Consider the following 27445-nt stretch of genomic DNA (forward strand, 5'->3'; position numbering starts at 1 on the left):
ACCAGCCAGGGCTGAGAGGGCTGCCCTCGCTCTGACCCTCATTTCGGGGCCGCCTCCTGCAGGGAGCCTTCCGGGACTGCTCTAGCCCCAAGGGCCGGCCCCTCCCGTGCAGCGGACCCTCGAGCTGCCGCTGGAGGAGTTCAGGCGAAGGGCCTCAGCGGCTGCCACCCGCTCTGCTCCTGCAGGTCCCCCTCTATGGCCTTCACTCCCTGAGCAGGCCCTGAGCCCGCCACGCTCCGGCCCCCTCATGCACCGGCTCCCGGGGCGCGGGCACGTACGTCGGTCTCCAGGAGGTTGTGCATGCTGGTCTCGGCCACCTCCTTGGACTCCTCGAACTTCTCCATGGCCTGGCGCAGCTCCTCGTCGGGGATCCTGCCCTGCCGCTTCTTCTTGTAGTCGAAGTCCAGGCGGCGGCCCTCCAGCTTCTTCAGATGGTGCTGGGGGACAGGCGGGGCGAGGGTCACACCGCAGCGCCCGGGACCTCGGGGAGGCCGTGCCAATGCCCTGCAGCCCCTCCCGCGGGAAGCCCGGCCCAGGCTCGGCTGTGAGTGCGCAGAGGGGGTTGAGGGGTCCAGCAGGAGGGGGCGCGCCGTCTGAGCGAGGGGGCCCAGGGCTGCTCTGGGCTGGGCGCGAGGGTCAGGCCCCTGCCCGTCCTGCAAGGGGTCTGAAGCACGGCCCACGCACCTGGATCTCCTTCAGGTCCTTGTCGCACAGGTTCTGCAGGGGGTCAATGAAGTTCTGCTTGACCTCTATGTCCAGGGAGTCCTTCACCTCCGCCAGGCGCTTCATGGACTCGCCCGCGTCCAGCAGGGCGTCGCCTGCGCGAGAGGACGGGGTGGGAAGGAGGCCGTCACACGAGGCCGGGGCTGAGGGGGCCAGACACCCCCAACTGCTAAACGGCCCCCACACCCCGTGCCCAGGGACCTGGAGGCCAGAATTCAGAACAAAACAAGGGCCCCGAAGTCTGAATCTGAGCCCCACGGGCAGGAGCTGGCGAGGATGGGGTCAAACCAGCCGCTCCCTGCCACGCTCGGAGAAGGGGCCCCTCCGCCCCGACCCGCAGGGGTGAGGACAGCCTTCCGGGGACTCGGTGCCGCTCGGATCCTCCCTCACCCGGGCCACTAGCCGGCCCTGGGGAAACTTCTGCAGCGGCAGGAGGGCAGCGCCGTCCTGCCCGCCTGTGCTGGAACGCCCCGGCCCGCCCGCCGCCACCCTGCCCGGCCTCCCGCGGCCTCACCGAAGTTGGACTCGCCGCCCAGCTCCTTCCCGTGGCGGATCATGCACTCGCCCAGCAGCCCCTCCGACTGTGGGTAGCCGGGGTTCTTGACCTGCCCGCGGATCTTGGACACTGTGTTGAGCATTGTCAGCTTGGCCCGCGAGGCTGGAACAGGACAGGCCGGGTGGGTGCGTGGTGGCCTCTTGGGGAGCCGCCAGGCCTGTGTGGGGCCAGTGCTGCCAGCTGCCCCCTCTGCCCCGGGCACCCCCTTTCTCCTGACACTCATTTACTTCTAAAGCACTCCCCAGGATAAGGAACCTTGCTCGGGTCTGGTGCCCGCTGATGGCCATGCTACAAGGAGACCCTCCCGAGCAGACTTACCCTCTGCTCTCAGGGGCCACGAAGGAGCCCAGGCAGTGGGCAGGAGAAGTGACCGGCTCCCCAGGATCCCCAGGGCCTCCTCGTCTGGGGCAGGGCTCTGACCGGGACCCTCCCCTCCCTGGCCTGGGAGGAGCGCCTCAGAGAAGCAGTGGCGGGCAGGGACAGGCACCCCAGCATGAGCTCTGCCCTGGCACAGGCCTCGAGTGGACACAGCTGGTTCTGCTGCCTGTCCTGCAGCCACTGCCTCCCGCTATGGGAACCAGCATTTGGATGTTCCCCAGGGAGAGGTCCTGGCTCCCTCTCAGCCGAGGAGACCCCACCTCACGCTCCAAAGGTGGGCGAGTGGCCAGGGCCTGGCCACCCGAGGATGGACACCCAGTTTAAAGTGGTCCAATGGGTCAGGTGGGGGAAAGATGCTCTTTCTCACTGGGATTATTAGCTGTAAGGGTGATTTGAGGCTAAGATTGCCACGAGAACCAGAAGCAGCCAGATGAAGCAGAAAGGAAACGCACGACCCTGAGGACAGCCTTTGGACCCCTGGATCCAGCTATGCCTGAAACCCACCTACCCCTGGACATTTCAGTTCTGTGAGCCCATACATTCCCTCTTCATGCTCTGGTAACCAGAAGATTCCTGACTGGCACAACAATCTGAGAGGTTAGGGGCAGACCCCTCACAGCTGGCTGCACCCCTACCTGGGTTGGGCTGCAGGTACTCAATGGTTCTGGCCAGCACTTCCGCCACAGCTTTGCTGGTGACATCCACTTTCTGTAAAAGAGGCAGCGTGTGGGGTTTCCAAACCCTGGGGTGCCCACGGCCAAACCAGAGCCAGGCATGGGGGCTTGGGACGCAGTGCCAGGCGACAGGCGGGACACCACCTCTCCCATTACCTTCTCCATCTCTTTGAAGTCATCGTCAAGCTTGGTCCCTTCAGCCCCTCCGACCTTCTCACTGACCAGCTGGGGGACAGAAGGAGGGAGAGTGTGAGGCTCAGAGGAGAGACGGCCCCGCACATCCCGTTGGCTCCAGGACGCTGACCGGGGCAGCCAGCGGCCCGACGGCTGGCCGAGTGAGGACCCGGCTCCAGACCCACACACTCCTGCAAACCCAGGACAGGGTGCCGTGCACACCTCAGGGACCTGCTGGGCCAGCCGCGCCCAGATGGAGGCACCACGGTCCAGTGCCGGGCATGGTGCTAAGGTGCCCTGAAGCCCCTTCCCCACTGACTTCCTGCCTCTCCAGACGGGATCTCAGGGACCCCGGGCCTTCACTCCCCCAAAACACATCCTCCAGGGCGCCTCTGAGAGGCGAGGCGGCCCTGCGGCGGCATGAACAGGGACCTGGCCCGTGCCACCTGGAGTCGCTCCTCAGCCCTTGTGGCGCCGGCACACGCATTGGAGCAGCCGTCTGCACACTCAATTTCTCACGTTCAGTCACATGGACACGCGTGCGCCCCAGCGCAGCAGGTGGCATGTGTAATTTCTTGTGCACAACCACAGGCACACGCTCCATTTCCCAAGGGCAAGCGGCCGCCTCTGCCCACCCGCCAGGACACCTCCTGGGTTCCGAGTGGCTGCCAGCCTGCAGGAGTAGTCAGACCACCACATTCTCCCCGTGCGGTCTTGGGCCGTCGGCTTCCCTGGGCCTGAGTTTACCCGTCTGTATGATGGGGTGGCAGGCGTGGACTCACAGGGCTGCTGAGTGTGAGTGCGTGCTCAGGGGTGTGCCTGGCACACAGTAATCACTGGCTACCCACGCCTCCGACCACTGTCCCTTTCTCCGAGCATCCTAAACCTCCACGGGGACTGCACAGACTCCAGGATTGGCCTCGCCTGCCTGCCTCTATTCTCTGTCCCCAGCAGGGGTCAAGAGGGGACGGGGGCGCAAGCCCCTGAAAATCAGTGGTTCTCAACTTGGCTGCACCCGGGGCATCCAGGAGGGGACTGGGGCACAGGTGAGAAGCCCGCCGCAGTGGGGGGACAGGAAGGAAGCAGCGCTGGTGCGAGGCGCGGTGACTGTCACCACCCAGAGCTGCTTGGGCTGCAGCTGGCCCGGCGCCATCCTCTGGGGCCCTGGCGGGAGAGGCAGGGGCTGCCCTCCGGTTCTGCCAGTGACTCGGGAGGCAAGCCCCGGTCTCTCCCGAGGTGGCTTTGGGCGTTTCACTTTATTTCACGGGACGGTTTCACTTCTTTTGATTCTGGCAAAACAGGACGTTCTCAAATTCGGCGGTCGCCAGAGAGCGAAATGAGTGAGCTACCTGACTCGAGCGGGGACTTCCGGGGAACTGGGACGGGAACCGAAGTGCCGATGCTCAAAACCACACCTTCCGGGCCGAGGCCCTGGGCTGGATGGCCTGTTCCGGGCACGAGGACACGGCACCCGGCGAGAGGGAGCAGCGCCCGGGGAGGAGGCCCTGCTGGCGGGGCCCACGGCCGCTCCTTCCTCTGAGGAAGGGGGCACGGGCGGACCCTGCAGCCTCTCCCAGGCCCCGTGGGAAGCTGGGACTCAGTCTTCCTGAGCCCTCTGGATGGCTCCTCGGGCCCCCACACGAGGCCCGATGTCCCTGGCCATCCTTGTTTCTTGGCACTGAGAGGCTGCACTGGAAACACCCGGGTCCCCACCAGTCCCCCTGTTCCACTCCCGCCTGGGAGCTCTGAGCTCAAGTCCCCCATGTCCCTTCTCTCCAAGGCTCACAGGCTTGCAACTGGCACAAGTGCAAGAAAGGGCGACGAGGCCAAAAGGAAAAAGTGGGGCAAAGAAGCCGCCCGTCAGCCGCAGTAACAGAAGGGCCGTGGCACTGAACTCAGGGTCCCCAGGGGGTGTGGACACTGCTCCAGCCGAGGGGACCCCAGTGGCCCACGAGTAGCCCGTCCAGTGGGGAGGCCACAACCCTGACCTGCCGTCCTGCTCAGGGAAGCTGCACACGTGTTTGTGGGCCCGACAAGAGCGGCATATGCCTCCATGGAAATAGTACCTCCACGCGTCAAGTCTGCACCCCAAGTTAACAGAGCCCGCCTCCCACACTCCCTTAACCGGTGCTCACTACAACCTCATTGTTCTCACGCTGCATGAGGGGAAACTGAGGCACAGCGCCCTCCGGGGCCCAGCCGACTGAGGACTGAAGCCCGCTCTTCCCCTCAGCATCTAAAGGGCAGCCAGGGCCCCACATGGGCTCACGGTGTGGCCACAGCCCCCAAGGGCCAGCAGGGCGGTGGGTGACCACCAGCCACTCTCCCGCAGGGCCACGACCGTGATGGCGGGCCTCTGGAGAGCACAGCTTCCTGGGCTCCCCTGGCTGGGCGGGAGCCTGAGTCACGGGCAGCAGGCCCGATGGTGGCTGTCATGCGGCCCCGCTGGGTGAGACCTGGCTGGGGAGTCCCTGCGGGAGACTCAGTGGGACCCAGCAGCGGCCTCTGGAGATGACGCGCTGTTGCCCACGGGATGCTCCTCTGGTCTTTGTGAGACCGGCTCCCGACCTCTCAGATGCCAGCCCTGGCTCTCGCTCCCCTGTGCCCACAGGCCCAGCGCTGCCCGTACCCCTCACTGTGCCTTCCTGCTGGCAGTGTCACTTCTTCCCGTTTGTCCAGCACCGAGGTGTAAGCCCAGGAGGAGAGGCCGCGCCTGGCTGCTGGCTGTACTCCTCCCGCGCTGGCACAGCATGGGCCTCGGGCAAGCGCTCAGTGACCGTGCGCCCCACGAAGGGCCTAGCGTGGGCCCCTCCTGGGGGAGGCCGGGCAGCTACATGTTAAGGAACGTCCCAGCGGGGGTCCTGAGACAGGCCATGGGTGAGGGCCCCGGCCCAGGCCCCCAGGTGACACAGCTGAGCACTCGCCTGCCTGTGTCTGACTGTCTGTCTGTTGTAACGGCTGTATGGAGGTATCACTGGCCTTTCACACGCCCCACGTGCTGTGAGTGGACACCCGGACGCGTTTTGGCGACCGCACCTGGACCCAGCTTCAGAGCCCCTGCAGCCCCGTGGCCTGCTGTGCCGGCTCGCTCTGGTGGTACTCTCCCGGCACCCGCACAGACGGACTCACACCTGTGTCTGGCCTGACTGCTACTTCCTCTGTATTATCTTCAACCTTTGGGAGAGCGTGCCCTGCCCCGACCCCAGGCTGCAGGTGCCTCCAGGGCGGATGGGGCCCAGGTCCCTGGGGCCCCAAGGCCAAACTGCAGCTCAGACCACAGAGATGGTTCTCACCAGCGAGAGGGTCCGAGAGGCCCCAGTCCCGGTCACTTCCCTCATACCTGACCCCCGCGCCCTATCCCACTGGGATGCTGAACGGCCATATTTACGATGACACGCCCGCAAGCGACTGCGGGGTCCAGGCGGGGGCCTGTTCGGGCTCCCGCATTTATTAGCGGTGGAGCCGTGTGGCCTGATGATGCCACTGTGACCGGGCGCCTGGGAAGGGAGCGAGCCTGGAACGGAGAGGGGTCTCCATGCCAGAGCTCCTCCACAACTTCAGCCGCACGTGTGGGCCGCGGGTGCTGCCGGCGAAGACCCACCGGGGAAGGGGCTGTCCTTCCAAAGACGCGCTCTGCAGCCTTCGCGACCTCCGGCTGTCCGTGGAGAGGAGCATGGAACGCGCTATGCGGGAGAGAGCGCGTCGTGGGACAGTCCACGAAAGGAGCCGAGGGGACGCTGTGCGCCCAGAGCCGGCCAAGCAGCAGCGAGGGCGGGAGCAGCGCTCGTTCTGGGGGTGCTGGGCAGGCATCTCTGTGGCGGCCGCGGGGCAGCGGAGCAGCACGAGGCCCCGAGCCGGGCGGCATCCACAGCACCCCTGGTAATTGAGTCGTCCCAGCAGGGAAACCTGATCGATCCACCAGAAAGTCAATGGGCGATCTGTGGCTCGCTGACGGGCACACAGTTCGCTTTGATGAATGGAGACATTAAGGAGCAGGGGGAGGAGCAGGGGGAGGAGCAGGGGAGGGAGGGAGGGAGGAGGAGGGGGAGGAGCAGAGGGAGGAGCAGGGGGAGGGGGAGGAGCAGGGGAGGAGCAGGGGGAGGGAGGGAGGAGCAGGGGGAGGAGCAGGGGGAGGGAGGGAGGAGGAGGGGGAGGAGCAGGGGGAGGGAGGGAGGAGCAGGGGGAGGAGAAGGGCTGCTCGGGGCCTTGCTGGCCGGGATGGGTGCTCCGTGTGCTCCTGCTCCAGCCCCGTCCAGCCATCACGCTTGGGCGGCCACCACAGCGCTGCAGGAGCACCTCCCAGGCTACCAGCGGAGGCCTCCCCTCCCAGGCCGGTGAGGGTCTGGGGGCAGGCCTCCCTTCTCCCTGGCTGTCTGTTAGTCCCAGGATGGCAGGTCCCATGCCCCCACAGAGCAGCCCCTCCCTCCTCAGCGGTGAGGGCTGAGCCCAGGGCCAGGCAGAGGAGAGAAGCCGCCCGAGGGCACCGGCCAGAGAGCTGGAGAGATTGGCATGGAAAAGGGCGATGGATGACGGCCAAGGGTCCAAGCCCTGCCGTGACCGTGTGGCCCTGGACAGGCCGTGCTTGGGGTCTGGCCGGGGAACGGCCCTCCCGGCTGAGGCGCTGTGACCCGAGACTCTGCTGTGAGCACCTGTGGCTCCCCTTGGCGACGTCAGGAGGGCTCCACAGGCCAGCGCTGGCTGACGCATGTTATGTGATGAGCCGGGTCTGAAGCAGGAGGGGTGTGGAAGGGGCGTGAGCCTGCCCTCTGGGAGGGAGCCACCCAGAGAGGAACGTGACGGCAGTGCGAACTCCCCGAAATGGCAGCGGTTATGGCTCCCGGCGGGCGAGCCGCAGAGCCCAGCTGTCTGAGCTGGACCTCGAAGGAAGGGCCAGGTCCCCAAAGACGGAGCCAGGCCAGACGCAGAGGCTGTTCTGGGGGAGGCGCAGGTTTGGGGCACAAGGGCCGCTGTTCCTGGCCCACCGCGTACCAGGTACCACACCGGTGTCACGTTATGGAGGTGTCATGTCGCTGACTGTCACATGCTCCCAACAAGGCGAAGACTGGGCACCCATTTTACAGAAAAGGAAACCACGGGGTGGGAGGGGGGGAACTTAAAGGCCGTGGAGCTGTAAGGAGGGGCTGGGAGCCGCCCACCCATGCCGCGCCCCGTGCTGGAGGACTCGTCAGTGATGGAACCGGGTGAGGCTGGGGCATGGCAGGGCCCAGCCGGAAGGGCATGGGTCCTCTGAGGGCCACGGGGAGGCGTCGGCTTGACCCATGTGCAGAATGCTGGACACGGGAGGCCCCGAAAGGCCACTGGTGACCCCAGGGAGGGCTGGGCAATTCCCAAACAAGGATGATGGCTGCAGGTGCAGAGGGAGGGAGGGAAGGACACAAGGATGGACATGTTCGCCTCTAGGTCCCTTCCAACTGCCACTCTGCTCCTGCTGCCTCTTAAGGTCTGGAGCGCCGAGTGCCCCACAACTAGAGCAACCCCCTCTGTAGTTTCCCTTCCGGTCGGTCTCTGTCCTGTGACTCAGAGTCCACAACACGGGCAGAGCCCAGGCCAGTCTGTGGCCCGGCTGAGACGGGAAGCCGCTGGCCATCTTGGGGCTCCTTTCTCCGCCCGGGCCCCTGGGGAGGCAGCGTGCCGGGTGCGCCAGCCACCCTGACGCCTCCTGCTCTCCCTGTGTCTGTTCTGGGCTGGAAACCTTCAGCGGCCCGTGTCACCAGGATACCCGGGACGACGTCCAAAGCCTGGGCCCCCCTGAGCCGCTCGGTCATGAAATGCTGGCTGGCGGGGCTGGGGCTCCGGTTCCAGGCTGCTCCGAGCGCCCACGCGGCTCTGAGAGGAAAGGCCAGGGTCGTGGGGCTGTGCTGCCACCTGAGGGGCTCGGGAGAGGGGCCACCGGAACAGCAGCTGTGCCCTGTGACCCTTCGTCCCCGACGTGGAGGAATCAGAGGGCAGAAATCCACTCCTCGCCCGAGGGGATGGGTCAGCGGGGACGGGGACAGAAGGCTCTGGCAGCCAGGGGACAGACCAGACCCCTCACAGCTCTTTACACCCAGTTGTGAGCTGACTGGGAATCCGTCAAGGAAGGAAGTGTCCTGACAAGTCAGGCTTGCCTTGGGCAGCGGGGGAATTCCGAGATTTCCCTGGATTTGCTGGCACATGCCTCTGGGCACACATTTGCTCTCCTCGCAGCAATCAAGGCTGCACGCTCCTTAAGGGGCAGTCTGTGAGCGTAGCGGCAGAAGGGCCAATCAGGGAAAGGCCGCGGAAGCGACTTCTCACGTGCGCCATGTGTCAGGGGTTCACGGGACACTGAGTGCTGGCAGCAAAAGGAGGGCGGCCTTGGATGGCCAGGGATCTCTCAGCGGGAGGGAGGCCTGGGGCTGGTGGCTGGGATACCGGCTCGGGAGCAGAACCTCTCAGGTCCCCAGGCTGTGGGGACAAGCCAGCTACGGGGTTTCCCAGCCAGAGGAGAGGAGCCTGGTGAGAGGCCTTGGTCAGACCTGGCCTCTCGCAGTCTACACCCCGTGGTTTTATGCCTCCTGCATGGCTGGCCGTTTCCGTCCCCTCGCAGGCTGGCACAGCCACCCGCGTCCCGGCACCGGTGCCTCTCAGGACTGCCTGGTGCCTCGAGCTTGGGAATGAGCTCCCGGGCTGGCGCGGGGAGAGAAATGCTACCTGGAAAGGCGTGAGCTGAAGGCCCTGGGCAGCCCCGGGCAGCCCCGGCCGCCCCTCCACTGCCTGGCCACGCCGTCCAAACGAGGGGGCCATCCTCTCGAAGCACATGGCTTCACCCGAGAGTTGGAGCTGGATGCCGCACGGGTGCTGGGACAAAGTGGGAACAGGCCATCAGAAGGAAGGGACTGGAGAGGAAGTGGCACCGGCAGAGGGAAGACAATCACTCATGAGCCTGATGACGAAGCTCCCCGAGATGTAACAGGGTCCTAAGGCCTGACCCCGCTGCGCAGGCGGTGAGGCCCCAGCGCCAGCACCCGAGCCTCCTCCAGGGCCGACATGAGAGTGGCTCCTTCGGCACCGGGAGGGGAAGACTTTTTCTTTGGGGACAGTGACACTGCCAGACCCCTGAAAGTGCCTGGCCCACCCTCCCGCCGCTGCCACACCTCAGACTGTGCTGTGGGCTCTACGCACCCTGGAGCCCTTCACAAGGGCCCCTGTGCCCCCCGGAAGCCCCTCCACCCTGCTGGCCCAGGCCTGTCCCCGCCCCGGCTCTGACTCTCCTCGTTTCTCCCCAGGACCCCTGGGTGGCCTCCCATCCAGAACCCTCCACGAGCGGGGCCTGCGCCCTCTCCAGGCCCCCAGGCTGCTGCCCACCACCCGCCATCAGTCCTGCTCAGGCCTGACTCCTACGTGGACGTGCGAGGCCGCAGCCTCGGCGTGACCTCCTGTTAGAGTCCCCATGCCTCTGGAGCACTTGTGCCCTCTAACGCCGCGTGCCGTGCGACCACGGTGTCCCCGGAGCCATGGGAAGCTCCCAGGGTGCACGGAGCCCGCAGGTCTTGCTTTTGGCCCCTGCCCAGCGCATTGCGGGGGTTTGGTGGGCACCATCTGACCCATGGCCCCACCCGGAGTCACCCTGAAGGGCCCCGCCCACAAAGGGCATGCTCCTGGAAGGGTCAAAGCGGAGTGCTGGCAGTGCCCGGCCCCTTCCTCGCCTCCCAGGGGAGCGGCTAACAAAACGCAGGCACGGCAAGGCTGCAGAGGCTGGGGGAGCTGTGACCACAGGGCCTCGGAGGGCGATCGAGGGGCGGGGCAATCATGGTGCTTGCAGGGTGCCTTCGCCTGCTGCTCTGGGCCCAGCTACGACGAAATAGGAGCACGGCCCCACCTTTCTGCTTGAGCCAAGTGCCTTCCCCCAGCCGCCCGCCAGGTGACTCAGCAGCCCTGGGGACAGGGTGACAGGGAACTCACACCCTGCCTCGCCCCAGCTGCACGCGGCCTGTGCGGAGGGCGGGGGGACAGGGTGGGCCGAGTGTCAGCCCATGTGGTGCCCAGACTGGCCAGCACTGGCCACGGGTGGGGGTTCCCCTCGCAGCCCGTCTGGCCAGAAGCCACAGACCTGAGCCCCTTCCTGACACCCCGTGGGGGGGGCGGTGGCCTGGGGTCAGGGTGCCACCGCTCCTGGTCCAGGCTCCTCTGGGGACTTTCCCGGTTTCCTTGCGTATGACAACAGAGCGCTGGCCCAGGTTCAACCCCAAGAATCCATCGGTGGTCCTGGGGTTTCCATCAAGACGTTGGGTTTCCCCAAAAGGGAGCAGAAACACTTAACGAAAAGTGCGCCCTGCTGTCACTCATGGTTAACCAGTTCCCATTAACCGGCAGAGTCTGGGGAGGAAGTGGGCCCCGCTGGGTGCCGAGGACGGCTGGCTCCTGGCTGTGGCACCAATGGGCAGGCAAGTCTGCTGGAGCTGAGAAGGGGTCAGCGAATTCCCACCTTTCGTGTTCTGTGAGACGCAGCAGAGACCACACTGTTCTGTGGACCTGCCGGCCCTCTGTCACCCTTGAAAAGCCAAGAGGGACGGACGGAGGCAGCCAGGACCTCCCGCACCACCTGGCCCAAGGGCAGCCTCTGGGCAGGCGCCTCCACCTTATAAACGGGACAACTAAGGCCCCAGGAGGGGCCATGCTTTGCCCAAGGCGAGGCAGCGTACCGTGTGTGCCACCAAGCCAGACAGGAGGGGTAACCGGGTCCCCAGTGCCTGATCGCCCCGCTCCGCAGGCTGCCCCTGCACGGTGCTGGTGAGCTTCCTCAATCCAGGACCGGCCAGGCCTGCAGGGGGCTGGGGAGCCGGGGGAGCTGCCTAAGAGCAGGCCGGGGCTGCGGGAGCCCGAGGGCGGCGCTCAGGACTTGGCCGCAACCTGCCCTCTGCCCAGGGTGGGGCCACACCCCAGGCCCCTGGGAGCAGGCCTGAGCCTGGCCGGCTGTGCCAAGGGTCTTTACCAATGACTGGGAACAAATCGCCATCGGGAACTCTGGCCAGAGTGAAAATGCCTCGGTGTAAATGAGCCTTGTGTGTTTTAATGTCTCATCTTGGGGACCAGGCAGGAGGAGTGCGTGCCACACAACCGGGAAAATCAATTTCAGATGAAAACATAAAAAGAAACGCCCAACCCACAAACAAATGAGGCGATAAATCCCCCAAGGCCTCTGTGCCGGGTGCATGGTGGGGGAGGCGCCCGGCCTACAGTCAGCGTGTCACACATGTGTGCAGAAATGATAAGGCCTTTCTGCACACTCATCTTCTCAGTGGTAGGGCTGACGCAAGAGCGGCCCTTCAGGAAGAGCTGGGGAAATGGGGCTTGGCAATCCCTTGAGGCACAGAGCTGCTCAGCCTGCAGGAGGCACCAGGACCACCTCTCCTTCAGTAACGAAGAGGCTGTGGGCACCTGGGCACAAGTCTCATCAACGAGGGGCCACAGGTACCCCAGCTGAGGTGACCGACCAGTCTAAAGGCCTGGAGCCCCCGCCTCTCGGAACACAGCTGCGTCTCCCCCGTCTCCAGACCCCCCTTCCGTTTGTAAAGGCCTAATGAGGGAGAAGCCACCTCTGCCAGGAAGCCCTCCTGGTTCTCCATCGCCCGCCTCCCTCGCCAGGCGACAGTGACTGGGCTGCCTCTCCCATCACACTACGGGCACCTCCTCTCTCATGCCCCTGTCCCTCTAGGACCTCACCTGGGACCAGGCTCTCCCAGGCTGTGTCTTCTGTTCCACATGGCACTCGCCTCCGTCCCACCTCAGAGCCCCTGCCCCACTCGCCCCTCTCACGGCCTCCCACCCATGGCCCCTGCAGGGCTTCCGGATTGTTTGTCCGTCTGCTTACGGCCCTCCTGCCACCAGACTGTGAACGCCAGGGGAGCACCCCGTCCCTGCCGGACCCGCACTCGGAACAGCAGCTCAGGCGCAGGAAGCGCCCATGGAAGGAACCACCTCACGGGGCTCTGACCTCCTCCCACCCCTCCACGGGGGCTAATCTGGGAGGGCAGCAGACTGGGGAGCCGGCTGGACGACAGCGGCCCCGTAGCCCCGTCTTTGCCTTCTGTCACTATGGGCAGTTCAGGTCAGGCCGGCACTGGCTGGAGGCTGTAGTCCAGCCCTCTGCTCTCGGCCCGGCCTGCCCGCAGCTCCCTCCCCAGAGAGCAGAGCGTCAGGACCTCAAATCTGACAAATCTGACAAATTTGCACAAGACAACAAATCTGACAAATCTGAGCCGCCAGGCCGGGGCTGGCTCGCAGCCAGAGGACCCTGCTCCCGGGCGGGCCGTTTCTTATCGACAGGAACTCCATAAAAGCGACGGGTCTGCGGTTTGGAGGACAGGACACAAGAAAGGAAGGCTGACGGGCAAACAGGCTTTGAAGACCAAACGGAAGTGACCAGAAAACAGGCCGGGCTGGAGCTGGGGAGGGGGAGGGGCGGGCGCCCGGGTCCTCCAGGATGGCCAGCTGGGGCAGACACGGCGGGGCAGGAGCTCCGAGCCCGCACACAGGAATGCACCTCGCCGGGCTCCCCTGCTCACCTGCCATACCAGGGCGGCAACGACAGGCTGCAGTGACAGCTGACTCAGGCCACCGAGACCAGTTCCTTCAGGTGTGGCTACCAGAAGCCCCTGGGCCGGTCACAATCCTGGGACGGTACGCGGCAAGTCAGGGAGAGGTGATGTTGACACTGTCACCCTGCACAGCCGCCCTTAGTCTGCGCCCCGCCCCGTCCAGGGTGCCTGCCCTTCTGAACGGCCAGGTGGGTCATGGAGCCCCGGGCTGGAAGGATCTCAGCTCAGATGAGGAAATCGACAGGCCTACGAGGAGGGAGCTGCTGGGGTCAGGGCGGCAGTTCTGGAGGGTCAGCGGCGCTAGCCGCTCCTGTCCCTCAGCTGCCATCACCCTGCAGCCAATGGAGCAGTGGGCCTTTCCCTCCTCAGGATGTGCACACACACTCACCGATGTCACCACTTGTGACCCAGGGATGGGCGAGCCCCGGGGCCTGGCAGGCTCCCTGGGACCGAGCTCAGGCCACCGACCAGGAAGAGCCGTCCTCAGGGGCCCTTTCTCCTCCCCGGTGGCTCCTCTTCATTCCAGCAATGCCACTCGGGATGGCCGCGCCTCCCCACCCCAAACATGCCCCATCCGCAGACACCACCTCCCCGGCGGCGGGGCCGGGCGAGCAGAGCAGTGCAGGGCCCGGCCCAGGGGGCGCGGCGGGCAGTATCGGCTGAGATACGAAGCAGTCCGTGTGGGTGGGCACAGGCCCCGCCGGGAGCCGGGGGAGAGCACTGGTCCTTCAGGAACAAGCCAGGACAGCGCCCCATGGATGGAGTGAGGCTGGGTGGGCCAGGCAGGCAGCTCGAGGCAGGGTCCGGGCCCGGCCAGGGTCAGAAGCAGGGGCCTGCGGTGGCCGGGACAACAGGGCAGGATGGCAGCGGTGTTTCTGGAGTGGAGGCGTCATGGAGACCCCTCTTGAAGAGGGAACAGAACTCTACTGGGGGGAGGGGAGGAACAAGGTGGCAAGAGGTAAAAGGACTCGGTTTGAAGGCAGGTGGGGAGGAGCCCCTGTGCCCATCGAGAACAGCACCCGGTGCACAGCTGCCACCCTGTCACCACCTGGGCCACCACGATGGTGCCCCGGCTGCCCCTCGTCCTCCTGCTTCTATCCAGACAACCGACCGGCCCCCAGCCGTCCCTGAACACCCACGGCTTTCTGCGCTCCAGCCCAGCTAACTCGAGTCCGCCCCGCTATACCCCCTCTCCGCCTTGAGTACTCACCCCCCACCCTTCCAGATGGTGCCAGGGTGCACACCTCCTCCAGGAAGCCACGCTCACGCTCTGTGCGTGAGGGACTTACGGGGGTCTTGCTGCATCCGTGTTTCAGTGACTGCACCGAATAGGTCAGCCCCGCTCTCCCGGGTCTGCGCCACATCAGCTGCCATCAGGACAGGACGCGCTAAGCGTTTCATTACACTCCAAAGGCCCTCCAGGTCTGACGACGGTTCCCCACTCCTTTCAAGGCAGGTGACGAAGACCCCGCGGGCCTCAGAGTGGCTTTGATGGCCACAGACAGCTGCGCACTGCTGAGTCAAGGCACTCTCGGCAAGGCCTTTTAGTATTTATTCTTATTTTTGCAGGAGGCAAGCAGCCCCGCTCCCTGGCCTGGCCGCCCTCCTCCCAGGTCTCGTTTCTCTGTTGTCACCGTGTGATACACGTCTGGTGTGGCCACTTTCGGAGCCAGGAGCCCTAAGAATATCCAAACCCCTCTCCAGCCGAGGATGGCAGTCTAGGAGCCAGGGCGGCTCCCGCGCCCCTGGAAGGACTGACCCCAGACAGACGGTGTCTGGGCCCCTGGACAGGGGTTGGGAACACAGCAGGGCGGGCCGGCAACCCGGAGGCCTCGCCACGGCTGCCTGCCTAGGAAACCCTGCGTCGTCTTTTCCTTTCTCCTTCCTCCGTCCAAATTCATGGCCAACGTCCAGGTCACCTCCTTGTGAATCATCCCGGGGTTCTCCCTACAGGGCGCTGGTCATGGGACCCTGCGTTGGCACATGGGCCCCATTTCGATCACTCGGCCACTGTGCGTGTTTGGGACGTTCTCCTGCCCTGAGCCGATCCGCTCTCTCGGGATGGGGCCGAACGTTTGGGGTGAAAGTCAGATGGCCAGATCCCCCCTTTCAAGATCATTGCACTTATTCATTCAACAAATATTTATTATTCCTGTGCGCCAAGTACAGCAGAGGGAAAAAAGCACGAATAATATAAGCACACAAAGAAATGATACAAGGTCCTATGACAAGGGACCAATGGGGAGAAGCTACTGTCTCCACAAGCAGACGACCCTGGACATGGCTCTGAAGGATGGGCTGAATCTAGACGCAGGAAGGAGACAGGGACACGACATGAGAACAAGCAGAGCAAGGGGACACAGGGGTCTGCACAACGCAGAGCACAGAGGAACCGAAGGCCGGCTTGGAAACAGATGCCCGGGACGGGGTGGTGACGTGTCTGTGAGAAGACATGGGGCCGCCAGCAGACGGCAGGATGGAAGGAACAGCCGCCAGACCAGAGAGCTGCCCACCTTCCCACCCAGTGGGTGAGACCAACGCCGGTCGGGGCCCGGCTGTGGGCTTCCCGAGGCTCAGACGGGCAACGCTGTTTTCTCTGCGTAAAACCCGAACCCAGAGCCGGTTTCCAAATTCACGGTCAGCAGTGGCAGTGGAGTATCAGTCACCAGCTCTGAGGTCACCAAAGTGGGGTCCAGGAAGCAGGGGATGGCTCCCTCGGAGTTCCCCATTGCTCCACAGGGCACGGTGACTGAAGGGGACGGGCGGGAGGCCCGCTCCCAGCACAGCGACCCACAGGCCAACTTGGCACCGTGAGCCGGCCCTATTCTCCCGCTGACGTCCCTGTTAACGCGAGTCCAGAGCTAATGGAGGGTGAGGCGCGCGTGCACGTGCACGTGAGCACCCGCCCCAAAGCCTGAGCCGAAAACCTTCATCCGATGGGTGAGGCTTTAAGGGGTGGACCCCACACGTTGCCTACAACTGTTGTAACAAATTACCACAAATCCAGTGACTTAGAACAACGCAAATTTCCTAAGACAAAACAGCAGACAGCACGACTTTAGAACAACACGAAGGTCTCGAAGGGGTCAGGAGTCCGACTCGGTCTTGCCGGGCTAAGAGCAAGGTGCTGGCAGGGCCGCGTTCCTTTCTGGGAGTTCCAAAGGCGTTCAGGGGCTTTCCTGCCTTTTCCGGCTTCCAGAGGCCGCCCACATTCCTGGGCTCGTGGCCCCTCCCTCCGTCTTCAAAGCCAGCAAAGGCAGGCCCAGCCTGCTGCCTTCTCTCCGGGCCCCTCCACAGTGCCATCTCCCACTGACCACAGCAGGGAGAGGATCGCACCTGGACAGGCCCTTCTGATTAGACTGGGCCCACCCGGATCATCCGGGATGGTCTCTCCATCTCCAGTCCCTGCTCTTTCATTTCTTTGAGGAAGATTAGCCCTGAGCTAACTGCCGCCAATCCTCCTCTTTTTGCCGAGGAAGACTGGCCCTGAGCTAACATCCATGCCCATCTTCCTCTACTTTATACATGGGACGCCTACCACAGCATGGCTTGACAAGCAGTGCCATGTCCGCACCTGGGATCCGAACCAGCGAACCCTGGGCCACCGAAGCGGAACGTGTGCACCTAACCGCTGCGCCCCCAGGCCGGCCCCTCCAGTCCATGCTCTTAATCCCTTTTGCCAAGTAAGGTAACACGGTCACAGGTTCCACCAGCTCTGCGTCCAGGACTTCGGGTCTCGCGTATCAAACAGGCTGTTTTTTCCAGGCTGGCACCACTGCAAACCTATACGGTTACATCAAACAAGGGATGGCTCTAGAGAAACTCCCAGACACGCCCCCGGGGACATCGACAGGACGGCGCACTGCCACACTGTTTGAAAGAGCGAGAACTTGGAAACCTCCCGAATGCCCACCAGCGGGGGACGGAAATGCACCGTCCGCGGTATAATTGCTCAAAAGGCGGCTACAGAGCTGTGCAAAGCAGCTAGGGCCACACGTGTGAGCGTGAACTAACGCACAGCGCCGCGCAAAGCAGCAGGTGACACACACAAACACCATGTGATCCCGTTCACGTGAGCGGGCACCTTGCACAACCCTGCTGTCGTTTCTCAGTGACAAACTCGCGTGTGGGGAGGGGTACGGGAGGCGGCCCCCACTCCAACCGCACTGCCCACCTTTAAGTTCTTGTGGGCCCCTGGCTACCAGCTGGCCATTCTTGAAGTCTCTTTCTATGTTCGAGACACTAACACAAACTTCAGGGGCCTGAAAAGGGACGTGCCCCTTCATGACCAACTGGCGGGCAGGCCCAGCGAGCGCGCGGAGCCGAGCTAAGGGGAGACTCCTCCCGGAGAAAGGCCGCCCCTCCTGCAGGCCTGGCCATGCCGCGTGGGTTCCTGGACGAAGAGGGGCAGGAGGGCCTTCTCTCCGAGCTGCTCAACTAGCGGACTTCTCATCCATGAGGTCCACGGGCCCGCGCCGGGGGAGGCCACCCACCGCCCACTGGCCACCAGCGGGGAGCTGTGGCTCAAAGACTCCTCGAGGGCGAAACTGACTCACGGGGCAGCAAGAAACAAGACTGCCACATAGCAAGGATTCTCGGCCTGGCCCCGGGAGAGAGATAAAGGCAGGGTCAGGGGATGGAGGAATCCTGGCGCTCCCTCGCTGCCCCTCTGAACCACAAAGGCCGTCCTTGATGGGCCGCAGCCGCCCGCCGCCTTCAGACAATCACAGCTCTGATGGGCTGAGGCTGCCGGGCGGATGGACGCCTGCCCGTCTGCCCGAGGCAGCCATGGGGCCTCAGGCTGCAAGGCGGGTGGCAGGGGGTGACGGGATGCCTTGGGGGCCAAAAGGGCCGGAAGGTGCCAGTTTCCTTTCTGGGGGCTTCCTAAGGATGCGAGTCTCCGCTCCCTCTGGGGCTGAGGCCCAGGTCCTTGGTCAGCTGTCCGCTTCAGCCGGGGCGGGGCTGGCCGGGGGTGCCGGCGGCAGAGCTCGGAACTACGGGCCAAGGCGCTGTCTGGGGACTAAGAAATCGGCTCAGCGGTGCCTGTCCCTGTCCTGCCTCTCCCCAGACACCCAGGAAACCCACCCACCACCAAGGCTCTGTCTTCTGAGCCTTAATGCACGTCCACAGGACTTCCCACTTCTGCGTGGCGGCTGGGAGGGGCATGGCAGGGGGCGCCGCGTCCCCCAGGGTAGGGAGGTGACACAGCACAGGGCAGGACATGACTCCTGCTGCGATGCTCTTTCGTCACTCCTTATTGGGGCTGGAGAAGCTTCCAGGGGGGGGCACTGTGACAGTCACCACAACTCTTTAAGGAGAAGGAACAGGGGCGAGGTTTCCATGGAGAACCAATTACACTGCTTCTCTCCTGCCGCATCTGGCGGTCCAGTGACTACACTCCAGAGCAAAGAGCGGCATCCAGATCCCTTTAAATAAACTTTAAAAGCCAATTTAAAAGGGAAAAAGGCAAGTTAATTCACTGATTCCAGCCAAAGGACAGGAGTAGGTGACGAGCCTGGTCCCGGTATTCATACACGGTGGGGAAGGTGGGGGAGGGAGCCGGGTCTGGTGCGGAGCTCCCCGGGCCTGCAGGGAGGACGGGAAGTTGGGCAGCAGGTGAGCAGGAGCTTGCTGCATTTCAATACCAGCGGGGCACCTGGGGACCACCATCTAGGGGGGCTGGGAGGGGCATGTCCGGGTGCCGTGACCGTGACCGGGATCAGGGATGCAGGTCTGGAGGACACGGGCACGAGGGGGGTGGGGGCTGGGGAGGTAAGTGAGGTCCTGGAGGGAGAAGGCCCAGAGGCAGAATGGGAGGCCTAGAGAGAACCAACCGGGACAAGCAGGAGGAGGAGGAGGAGAGAGAGCTGGCAGGCCGCGGAGGGAAGGAGAGAGGGAGAGAGGAGGGAAAAGGGCAGCCAGGCACAGGGAGCAGAGCCACCACTGCTCCCGTCTCAGAAGTCCCCCAGGCCTGGGGAGGCCAGGGAGGGGGCCGGCTTGGGGAGGCGGAGTCGAGGGCAGGCCTGGCACCTCTGGGTCAGTTTCAGCCTGGCCACAGCGTCCAGGTGACAGAGACTGCCTGTGACATGGGTCAGGCCCCTCTGGCCCAGCCAAGTGCAGGTCCGTCTGGGACACAGCCCCTGGAGTTCTCGAGGCAGAGCCGAAGGCGGAGGGTACAAGCTCTGAGCTCTGAGTTACTGTTTCAACCAGTCGGGCCTGTTCCGACCGATCCCTCCGAGGTCTAGTCAGACGTCCCACTTCCCTGGTTCCGCCAGGGCCTGAGCAGGAGCCAGGCAGGGGCTGGTGCCAAGCCACCCCGAGGGACACTGCAGGACGCCCTGTCCCCGGACAGCCCACTCCCATTCTGAGAAAGAGCCCACCATTTCTGACGCCACAGTCAGCAAGCCCTGACCCAGGGGGCCCCGGGCCTGTCACCCCCTCAGGAGCTTGCATCTGAAGAGAAGAAAAGCACGTTCCATGAGAGGACGAGCTTGGCATGCGGCCCGTGGGCGGGAAGCCGCTGGGCCAGATGCTCCGAGGGTGGAGACGTCCTTCAGTGGGTGGTCAGGGGAGATGGCCAGGATAAAGGGAGGTACACATGGGGCGTCAGAGGACCAGCAGGAAGGGGACGGAGGGACCGGGCTGGGCGGGGAGGAGATCGGTGGAGGCAGGAAGGTACCCGGCCAGGCGGGCCGAGCAGACCGGTCAGACTCGAGTGTGCTGCCCGCGAAGGGGGAAGCTGGGAATTAAAGCCAGGCCCAGGGCGGGGGCCCCAGAAGGTGCTGGACGCCAGGGTGGGGCTCCAACGGCACCCCAGGTCAGCCAGGGCCGGTCACAGCACGTGTCCCGGGCCCTGCTCCCTGTGGGCGTGCTTACGAAACTGCTCCACTCTTACACTCACAGCCCACGACGCCGAGATTTGCTCACTCGCGTGCAGAGGCACACGTCCCTCCGTCCGTCCAATATGTACTGAGTTCCTGGGCCAGGCCTGGGCGAGGCTCCACACTGGGCACATAGCACTGGGCAGAAAACACGGGCCCTGCCCTCAAGGAGCTTCTAATCCAGCAACAAAGACAACACCATTGTCACCCAGGTCCATCTCAGTCCTCCCCGGGGAAGGCGCCTCCTCTGTGAACGTGGGGACTGAGGGACGGGGCCAGAAGACCATGTGGAAGGGCAGAAGGGACACAGGGAGGGGGACACGTGCTCACCGAGCCAAGGGCAGAAAGGGGTGCCCAGCACGGGGAGAGCGACCCGCCTGCTCCTCCCCCACCAGGTGGGCATCTCAGGTGGTTTGGCTACGACAGCATCTCCTGCCTGGCGAGGGCCACGGAGCCCGCTGGAGGCCTCGGCGCCCAGGTGTGGAAGCCGGGCAGCCAGGCAGGCTTCCCGACGCGGGCTGGGCTGCGGGCGGATGCTGAGTCAGGCCCTTCGGAGGAAATCGCGCATCTGTCTTCCTGCTGTGGCCGGAGCTCCGCGTGACCCCGCTCCCGAGGCCCAGTCAGCAGGTTTTTCTAGGAGCTGAGTGGAAAAGGGGGACGAGGCCCCTGGGAGCCTGCGTCCTCGGAGCCCTGGTTACTGCCTAACAGGAAACGGGCAGAAAGGCCCCAAACTGCAGTGCTCAGAAGAGCCTGCGAAATCCAGCCCTGGGAAGGGGGGGAAGGCAGGGAGGGGCAGGAGGGGGGGAAGAGAGCAACCAGCTGGGGCTATAGCCTGACACATCCTTCCACCCAGCTTTCCAAGGACAGCTTTGAAAAAGAACCGGAAAAGCCGCCCCCAACACTGCACCAGGCACGTAGACGCCATCAGGGTTTGAGCGCTGGGTGAAGCCCCCTCAAGGCGCATTCCTAACCCCCTGGGGCAAAAGAGCCCTGTGGTCTGGAAGCTTCCACGTCAAGCCCTCCCGAAGGCTCAGAAAGCTCACCCGCCTGGGAAATCAGACAGCGAAGACAATTTGCCTCTCCTCCCCCCCGACTCCCCAGCCGGCCCCCCATAGCACCCAAAACGCAGTGGCCTCCAAAATCCTATGGAGAAGTTGGCTGCACCCCCCAAATTAAAAAACCAAGTTTCCCCAGATTGGATCACTTCAAACTATTGGTAACAATTGAGGAGAAGGGCTGTGACAGGAGCCAGGGCAGGACCAACCAGCCTATGTCCCAGGGTCAAAGGGCATGGGCACCTGTGCCAGAGGCAACTGGCCGCAAGTGGGAAGTCCTTCCTCCGGGGAAGAAAGCGAGCAGATGAAGCGAGCAGATGCGCGTACAGACAGCTGAAGGACAAACCAGCTCGGGCCCCCAAGGGTACCAGTGCCCAGATGCGGCTCCCCGAAGGGAAGGCTGGGTGGGTGGGGGGTGGGTGGCGGCACCCTCTCTCTGTTCATTTGCTAAGTCTTCGAGAGTCCTGGGCCTCCCAAGTGGGACAGGCCCCAATTTCTGAAACTGAACAGGGAGCCAAGGGGAAACTCCTAACCTCACGAGCTGTTATTAAGTGGCCCACGGAATATAATTAAGTATCCTACGGCTTTGCATTAGGACACACCCAGATGAACAGGACAATTAGCTCGCACGGCTCGACTGGTCTTCAATAAACACAGGACTCTGAGTCAGAGGTGAACTTTCGGCTTAATTTACGGCTGTCACGGGGTGGCACAATCAGAACACGGTGATCCCTTAGTCCTGGTTTGTTAATAACAAGAAGACGCAGGATGCTGCTTGGTGACGGAGCGCCCCGGGCATGGCACACAAGGGGTCCTGCATGGGAGGTGGGGTTAGCCTGGTTCCCAGACAGCCCTGGGAGCGGCGGGGTTTAAGGAGGCCCCCGGTTCCTTGGGGAAGGGCAGGCTCAAGGCTTCTTGTAGCTCCAGAGTCCAGACGGGTTACCCCACCCAACAAGCTGGTGAGGGAAAGCTAAGGCAGGAGAGCGACCCAGCCTGTCCACTGACGGAGCGGGATGGGAACACCTCTGCCCGGGGGCCCGCAGGGACGCTGCTAGTTCAAGGATCTTCTAGAACGAGACAGCAGAGTGGCTTCCTGTAAGTGGAGATTTAATCCGGTTCCCATCATGCATGGACATCACGACGGCCCCTCCACTGCCCCAAGGCAGATGGTCTTCCGGAGGTCAGGCTGCAGCTGCCGAGCTCAAGGGCCTGGGGCCGGCAACCCTCTCTCCACACCTCACCCGTCGCCTATCCTTCCCAGCGCACGGGTTCCACACTTGTTTTCATGCTGAGGCGGAGGGCTTACGGATTTTTGTATCTTAAGATCATTCTGTGTTTATTACTTAACAGGCACTTTGCTAGGCGATCAAAGGCACGATTCCACAAAACGAGGTTTAAAAAATAGGTCAGAGCGAGCAGAATCTGGGGACGTTCCAGAACGCGAGCCACCGCCCCCAGTTACTGCTTACTCTAACAGGTCGGGGTCCTGGGTCCCCCCCCCACCCCACCCTCCGCCTCTCACAGGAAGTTTGAGCCTGCCTCCTCGGCACACACCCAGGGCCTAGCGAGCATCCAGCCAACTTCAAAGCTATGGGATATGGCGGGCGTGAATTCCCCTCCTAGCTCAGAGGGAATCAATCTTTCAGTGCAAACTCTCTCCCTCCTTTCAGGCAAAAAAAAAAAAAAAAAGGTCAGGCGAGCATTCCAGGCGGCTGCCAGCTCCATCCTTAGTTACACTCTCCAATCTCCACCGGGCGGCTGCAAGAATTATCAGGAAATCATCTAGCAGTTCAGGTCTAGAAATTAAAGTCACCCAAACACACACCACAATGGGAAGTGAACTTTGCAGCCTGGGTCTCACCAGCGGGTTCCTTCTACCCTCCTCAGTTCCCCAGAAATACTCTCAAAAGCCCCCTCCCCCAAATTCTAGACATGCCTAAATACCAGATGGCTACTGAAGGTGTGGGCGCCACACCGGCAGGACGGAGGGGACGGAACGACGGGCCCGAGACAGACGCCCATTTCTTTTACTGTTTTCCTCTATAGATTCTTCCACTTTCCTCAGCCCAGGCCCTCAGCCAGTCAGTGGCCAGTTCAGAATAGGAAATAAAACGTCACCAACCTCCCACTCACACCCAAACTGATTTTAAACAAGACCTGAAAGTTTCCTCGAGACGAAGGGGGGTAGAATTTGCCAGCACACGCCGGATACTGGTACTTGGCTGGTTACTCGCATCATGGGGGAGACGAGAACCGTTCTGTTAATAGGTTAATATCGCGGGCTCACCTGCTAGAAACCAGGCATCTCTATTCCCGGTTCGCTCTCGCCCCTCCACCTGGCCTCGATTTCTCAATTTAGAAACGACACTGATAGAAGTCTTTGAAATCAAGAAACTGATTCAAAGCCGGGTGTCTCGGCCTGGGCGCTCCTGCCATTCGGAACCAGGTAATTGTTCGTTGTGGGGAAGCTGCTCTGTGTGCTGTGGGATGTTTAGCAACCGCCCCTGGCCTCTAACCACCTGAAGCCAGTAGCATCCTCTCCCCAAGTTATGACAACCCAAAACCGTCTCAGACATTGCCAAATGTCCCGGGGCGGGGCGTGGGGGTGCGGTGGAGAGAGGAGGGAAGGGTTAGCAACCCCTGACTGAGAAGCCCTGGTAAAAGATTACACCTTCTTAAAAATACCAGATGCTACAAGACACTCTGGGGATCTCCCAAAGGCCTGGGAGGGGTCTTGGGGTGTGGATGCTGAGTTTACGTACGTGGCTCTCTGTGTATCTCTGGTTATCTGTGTTTTGAAAACCAGCAGAAGCAGGCAGCTACCACAAGAATGGCCCAGGAGGGATTTTTGTTCTGTTTTGTTTCGGTATAATTGTCTTCACTTTCCTCAAACCTTAAAGCAGCGTTTCCCAACCTCGGCGCTACCGGCCTTCGGGGCCAGGTAATTTGCGGTTGTGGGGGGCTGCCCGGCGCGCTCCAGGATGCTGAGCTGCCCCTGGCCTCCACCGGCCACATCCTAGTCGCAATCCACCAAGCTGTGACAAGCAGAAATGTCTCCAGATATTGCCAGCGTCCCCTGGAGAGGCGGAACCGGCCTTGATTGAGAACCACTGTTCTATAGTAAGATAAATGCGCCCCAACCGTTTTGTGTAAAAAGGGGAGTGCGTTTACGCTTAGGCCAGAGAAGAGGCCAGTTGAGACCGACCGGTGTCAGGCACACTGCCTGTTCACATGGTGGAAACTGAGTAAATACTAATTATTAGTACACAAGACACAGTTCTCTTGAACAGATGACCATGCTCCGAGGGCACAGCAGAGGATGTAAGCGGTCTTCCTAAGGACGAGAAGAGAAACGCACACAGAGATGGACACGTCCAGATAAACAAGGGAGCTGCTGGAGGCCTGTGGAAACTAGCGCAGAAGAGAAGGGAGCACAGCCAGGGAGACTCCTGAGAGCACAACTCAACACAGAGCTGAGGCGGCGGCCAAGACGCACACTCTCCGATAGGATGTGGCCACCGCAGCAATGCTTTGGGGCTGGGCCTCGGAACGTGCTGATAAGAAATTAATCTGAACCACCAGCTCACGCTGCACGGCGCTTTCCAGGTTTCCAGGCGCTTTTCATGGATCTGAACGCAGGCCATTCCGCTTCCCCGAGAGAAAATGCCCCGGTGGCCCGCCCAAGGGGGCCAGCTGCTTCCTTCAGCGGGGCGTGTCCGCTGGGGACAGTACGAGCCACCAGCATGGGCCCTCATAGGTGGGGTGTGGAGGGGAGGGCTTCCAGAGATCTGTCTAGGTGAGGGTACAAAGTGGCTCAGGAGCCTGGTGGCAGAGCAGTTAAGTTCACGCACTCCGCTTTCGAGGCCCTGGGTTTGCCGGTTCGGATCCCAGGCGCAGACCTATGCACCGCTTATCAAGCCATGCTCTGGCAGGCGTCCCACATATAAAAAATAGAGATGAGCATAGATGTTAGCTCTGGGCCTATCTTCTTCAGCAAAAAAATAAATAAATAAAAAGGAGGATTGGCAGCAGACAGCTCATGGTTAATCTTCCTCAAAAAAAAAAAAAAAGAAAAAAGTGGCCCAGGAATTCTTCCAAGACCTACAGAGACATCGTTCCTGTAGGCCGGACCACACAGGGTCCAAGTTAGTGGGCAGCACTTCAAGGTGCTCTGTCAAGCACGTGGGGGTCCGGGCCTGCTGGGCAGGGTCTAACCCAGGGCCAGGTCACTCAAGTGCATCCTCCTGAGGCAAAAAGCTGTAGTGTCAGCAATGATCCTAAGTCCCTCTGGATTACGTCTCTCTTCCTCCAGGGTTTAGCCATCGTCTGGGGTCTACACATAGACCCCAAATATCTTTAGCCCCAGACAACCAGGAAGGTCATAACTTTTTCCCTTAAAGCACAAAAGGTCCCAGCTGTGTGCTACTGGGGACTTACCTCTCTTCCCTCCCACTGGCCCTCTCCAAACTGTGGGGACAGCTTGGCTGGCCAGCACGGCCCAAACAACTTCTAGGATCACCGCTCATTCCTCCGTGAATCTATCCACACAAACTCCACATCCATGGTTCTTAACCTGGGATGCGGGAACCGACAGGATTCAAGGAATCTGGGGCTTCTCGGATCTAAAATTATAAACCAAATTCTGCACCTGCCCAGTTTTCTGCAGGGTGGACCCACAGCTTTCACCAGATTCATGAGGAACAGGGCCTGAGCTGTCGGAAACACAGGGAAAATGCAGATATTCTTAGATTCAGCGTTCCGCTTCTGAGAATTTATCCTGTAAAACCAATCCCACTGGTGAGCAAAGATACTCACTGGCTATCTGTGGTAGTGGTGTTTGCAGCAGGAAACTGCTGGAAACCAACATCCATCATGAGACGGACTGGTTAAATAAATCTGGGTACACTTCGTGAAATCTAAGACCACATATTCATAAAAACATCTAAGAAGCTCTGGGAGCATGCTCTAGTGCAGGAGCCCTGGGGGTAGGGTAAGGGAGAGGGTTCCCCCCAGGGACATTTGGCAGCCACCGGACATCTGTGGTTGTCACGACCGCGACGGGGGTGGGGGGGGCCTTCCGGAATGCAGCAGGTGGGGGCCAAGGATGCCACTCAACAGCCCCCCCCCCCCAGAGAATGACCCGAGGGGTTGAATTCCAGCTCCAGTGTGATCTCCGAGACACGTTTAACAACAAACACAAAGCACCCAGGACCGTGTGGGCTATGTCACCACTAGGAGTGTTTTTAAAGGAAAGGTGTACCGGATCTTTGCAGAGAGACCCAAGTCGTCGGTGACCGTCCTTGTCTGTGGGGAGACGGACTGGATGCTTGCGGGACTGGAGTGGGACACTTGAGTTTTCACGCTAACCTTTCAACTTTGTACTGGGTCCATCGACAGCTTTCTTTTTCGCTTTAAAGAACTGCTCCGGACACGAATGCTCCCTTCCTCTAAGCTCTCAGGCAAGAGTCCTGTGTCGACAGCCTCGGGACTGTTTCTTCCCCTTCTCTCCCTCCGCTCCCCCCCCCCCCGCCACCCCGCGGCCCTGTTAGAGGGGAGCAAAGGCGGAGAGGGGTCCCCGTCCCGGGTCCCCCCCAGGGGCATCTCTGCCCCTCCCAGGGGTCTGCCCACCCTTCCCGAGGAGACTGAGCCCACAGGGCGGGCAAGGCCCCGGCCACCTCGCACGCAGCCCCCGTCCCTCCTGGGCTCTCCCCACTCCGCGGGGGACACGTGGCAACGCCGCCCCCTCGGCGCCCTCGGCCCCCTCCGGAGCCAGAGCCGGGTCGGGCCTGGCCTCCAGCTGCGGGCCGCCCGGGGTCCCCGCCTCGGCCTCCGCTCACCTGGCTCGCCTTGTAGAACTGCTTCTTCAGCCCCGCCACCGACATGCTGCCTGCCGCCGTCGGGCCTCCCGCCCGGACCCCGCGAAGCGGAGCGACCGCGCAAGCGCCGCCGACCCCCCGCGCGCCGCCGCGGCCCGGCTCCGCGCCGCCTCGGCCGCCCTGCCGCTCGCTCCGCGCCCGCCCCGGCGCCGCCTCTGCCCCTCGCGCGCCCGCGCGGCCAGGATATTACATGGCAACTGCACACTTCCGGGGCCGGCCCGCGCGCGCCCCCTGGCCCCGTCTGCGCACGCGCGCCCCCTGCCGGCCGGAGCGCGCACGCGCACTTCCCCTGCCGGCGGGGGGCGGTGCCTTCGCCAGCGAGTGGACCGGGCGAGCCTAGAGAGGCCGTGGCGGCCGCAGCGACCCCTGGAGTCCCGGAGGTGGTCCTAACGTCTTAGGAAGGGCGCTTAAACGTTTCTGGACAGGTGGGAGGCTGGGTTGACAAGTCTGCAGACACCTGTCTGCTAATCTCAGCTATGCCCAATTCCTCCGTGCGTTTAGTCCCTCCCACTGCCCCGCAACCCTGTCCCGTGTTCATCTATTCAGTT

General features: G+C 62.7%; 1 protein-coding gene across 2 annotated transcripts in view; it reads right to left on the minus strand.

The window, feature by feature from the left end:
- SH3GL1 (SH3 domain containing GRB2 like 1, endophilin A2) overlaps positions 1 to 27065 on the minus strand; it is a 29781-nt gene extending 2716 nt beyond the window's left edge. Inside the window, exons 1-6 of one of the 2 annotated variants that reach the window (XM_070622606.1) lie at positions 26859 to 27065; positions 2488 to 2556; positions 2293 to 2365; positions 1238 to 1381; positions 685 to 818; positions 279 to 437 (exon numbers count right to left, since the gene is read on the minus strand). In XM_070622606.1, coding sequence (XP_070478707.1) covers positions 279 to 437; positions 685 to 818; positions 1238 to 1381; positions 2293 to 2365; positions 2488 to 2556; positions 26859 to 26903 — 624 coding nt within the window. In that variant the 5' untranslated portion in view covers positions 26904 to 27065. The remainder of the gene's footprint in view (positions 1 to 278; positions 438 to 684; positions 819 to 1237; positions 1382 to 2292; positions 2366 to 2487; positions 2557 to 26858) is intronic. The other variant, XM_070622605.1, reaches the window with a different exon arrangement.
- Between the last annotated feature and the right edge of the window lie 380 nt (positions 27066 to 27445).

The sequence above is a fragment of the Equus przewalskii genome, chromosome 6 (genome assembly GCF_037783145.1).
Source record: "Equus przewalskii isolate Varuska chromosome 6, EquPr2, whole genome shotgun sequence".
NCBI lineage: Eukaryota > Metazoa > Chordata > Mammalia > Perissodactyla > Equidae > Equus > Equus przewalskii.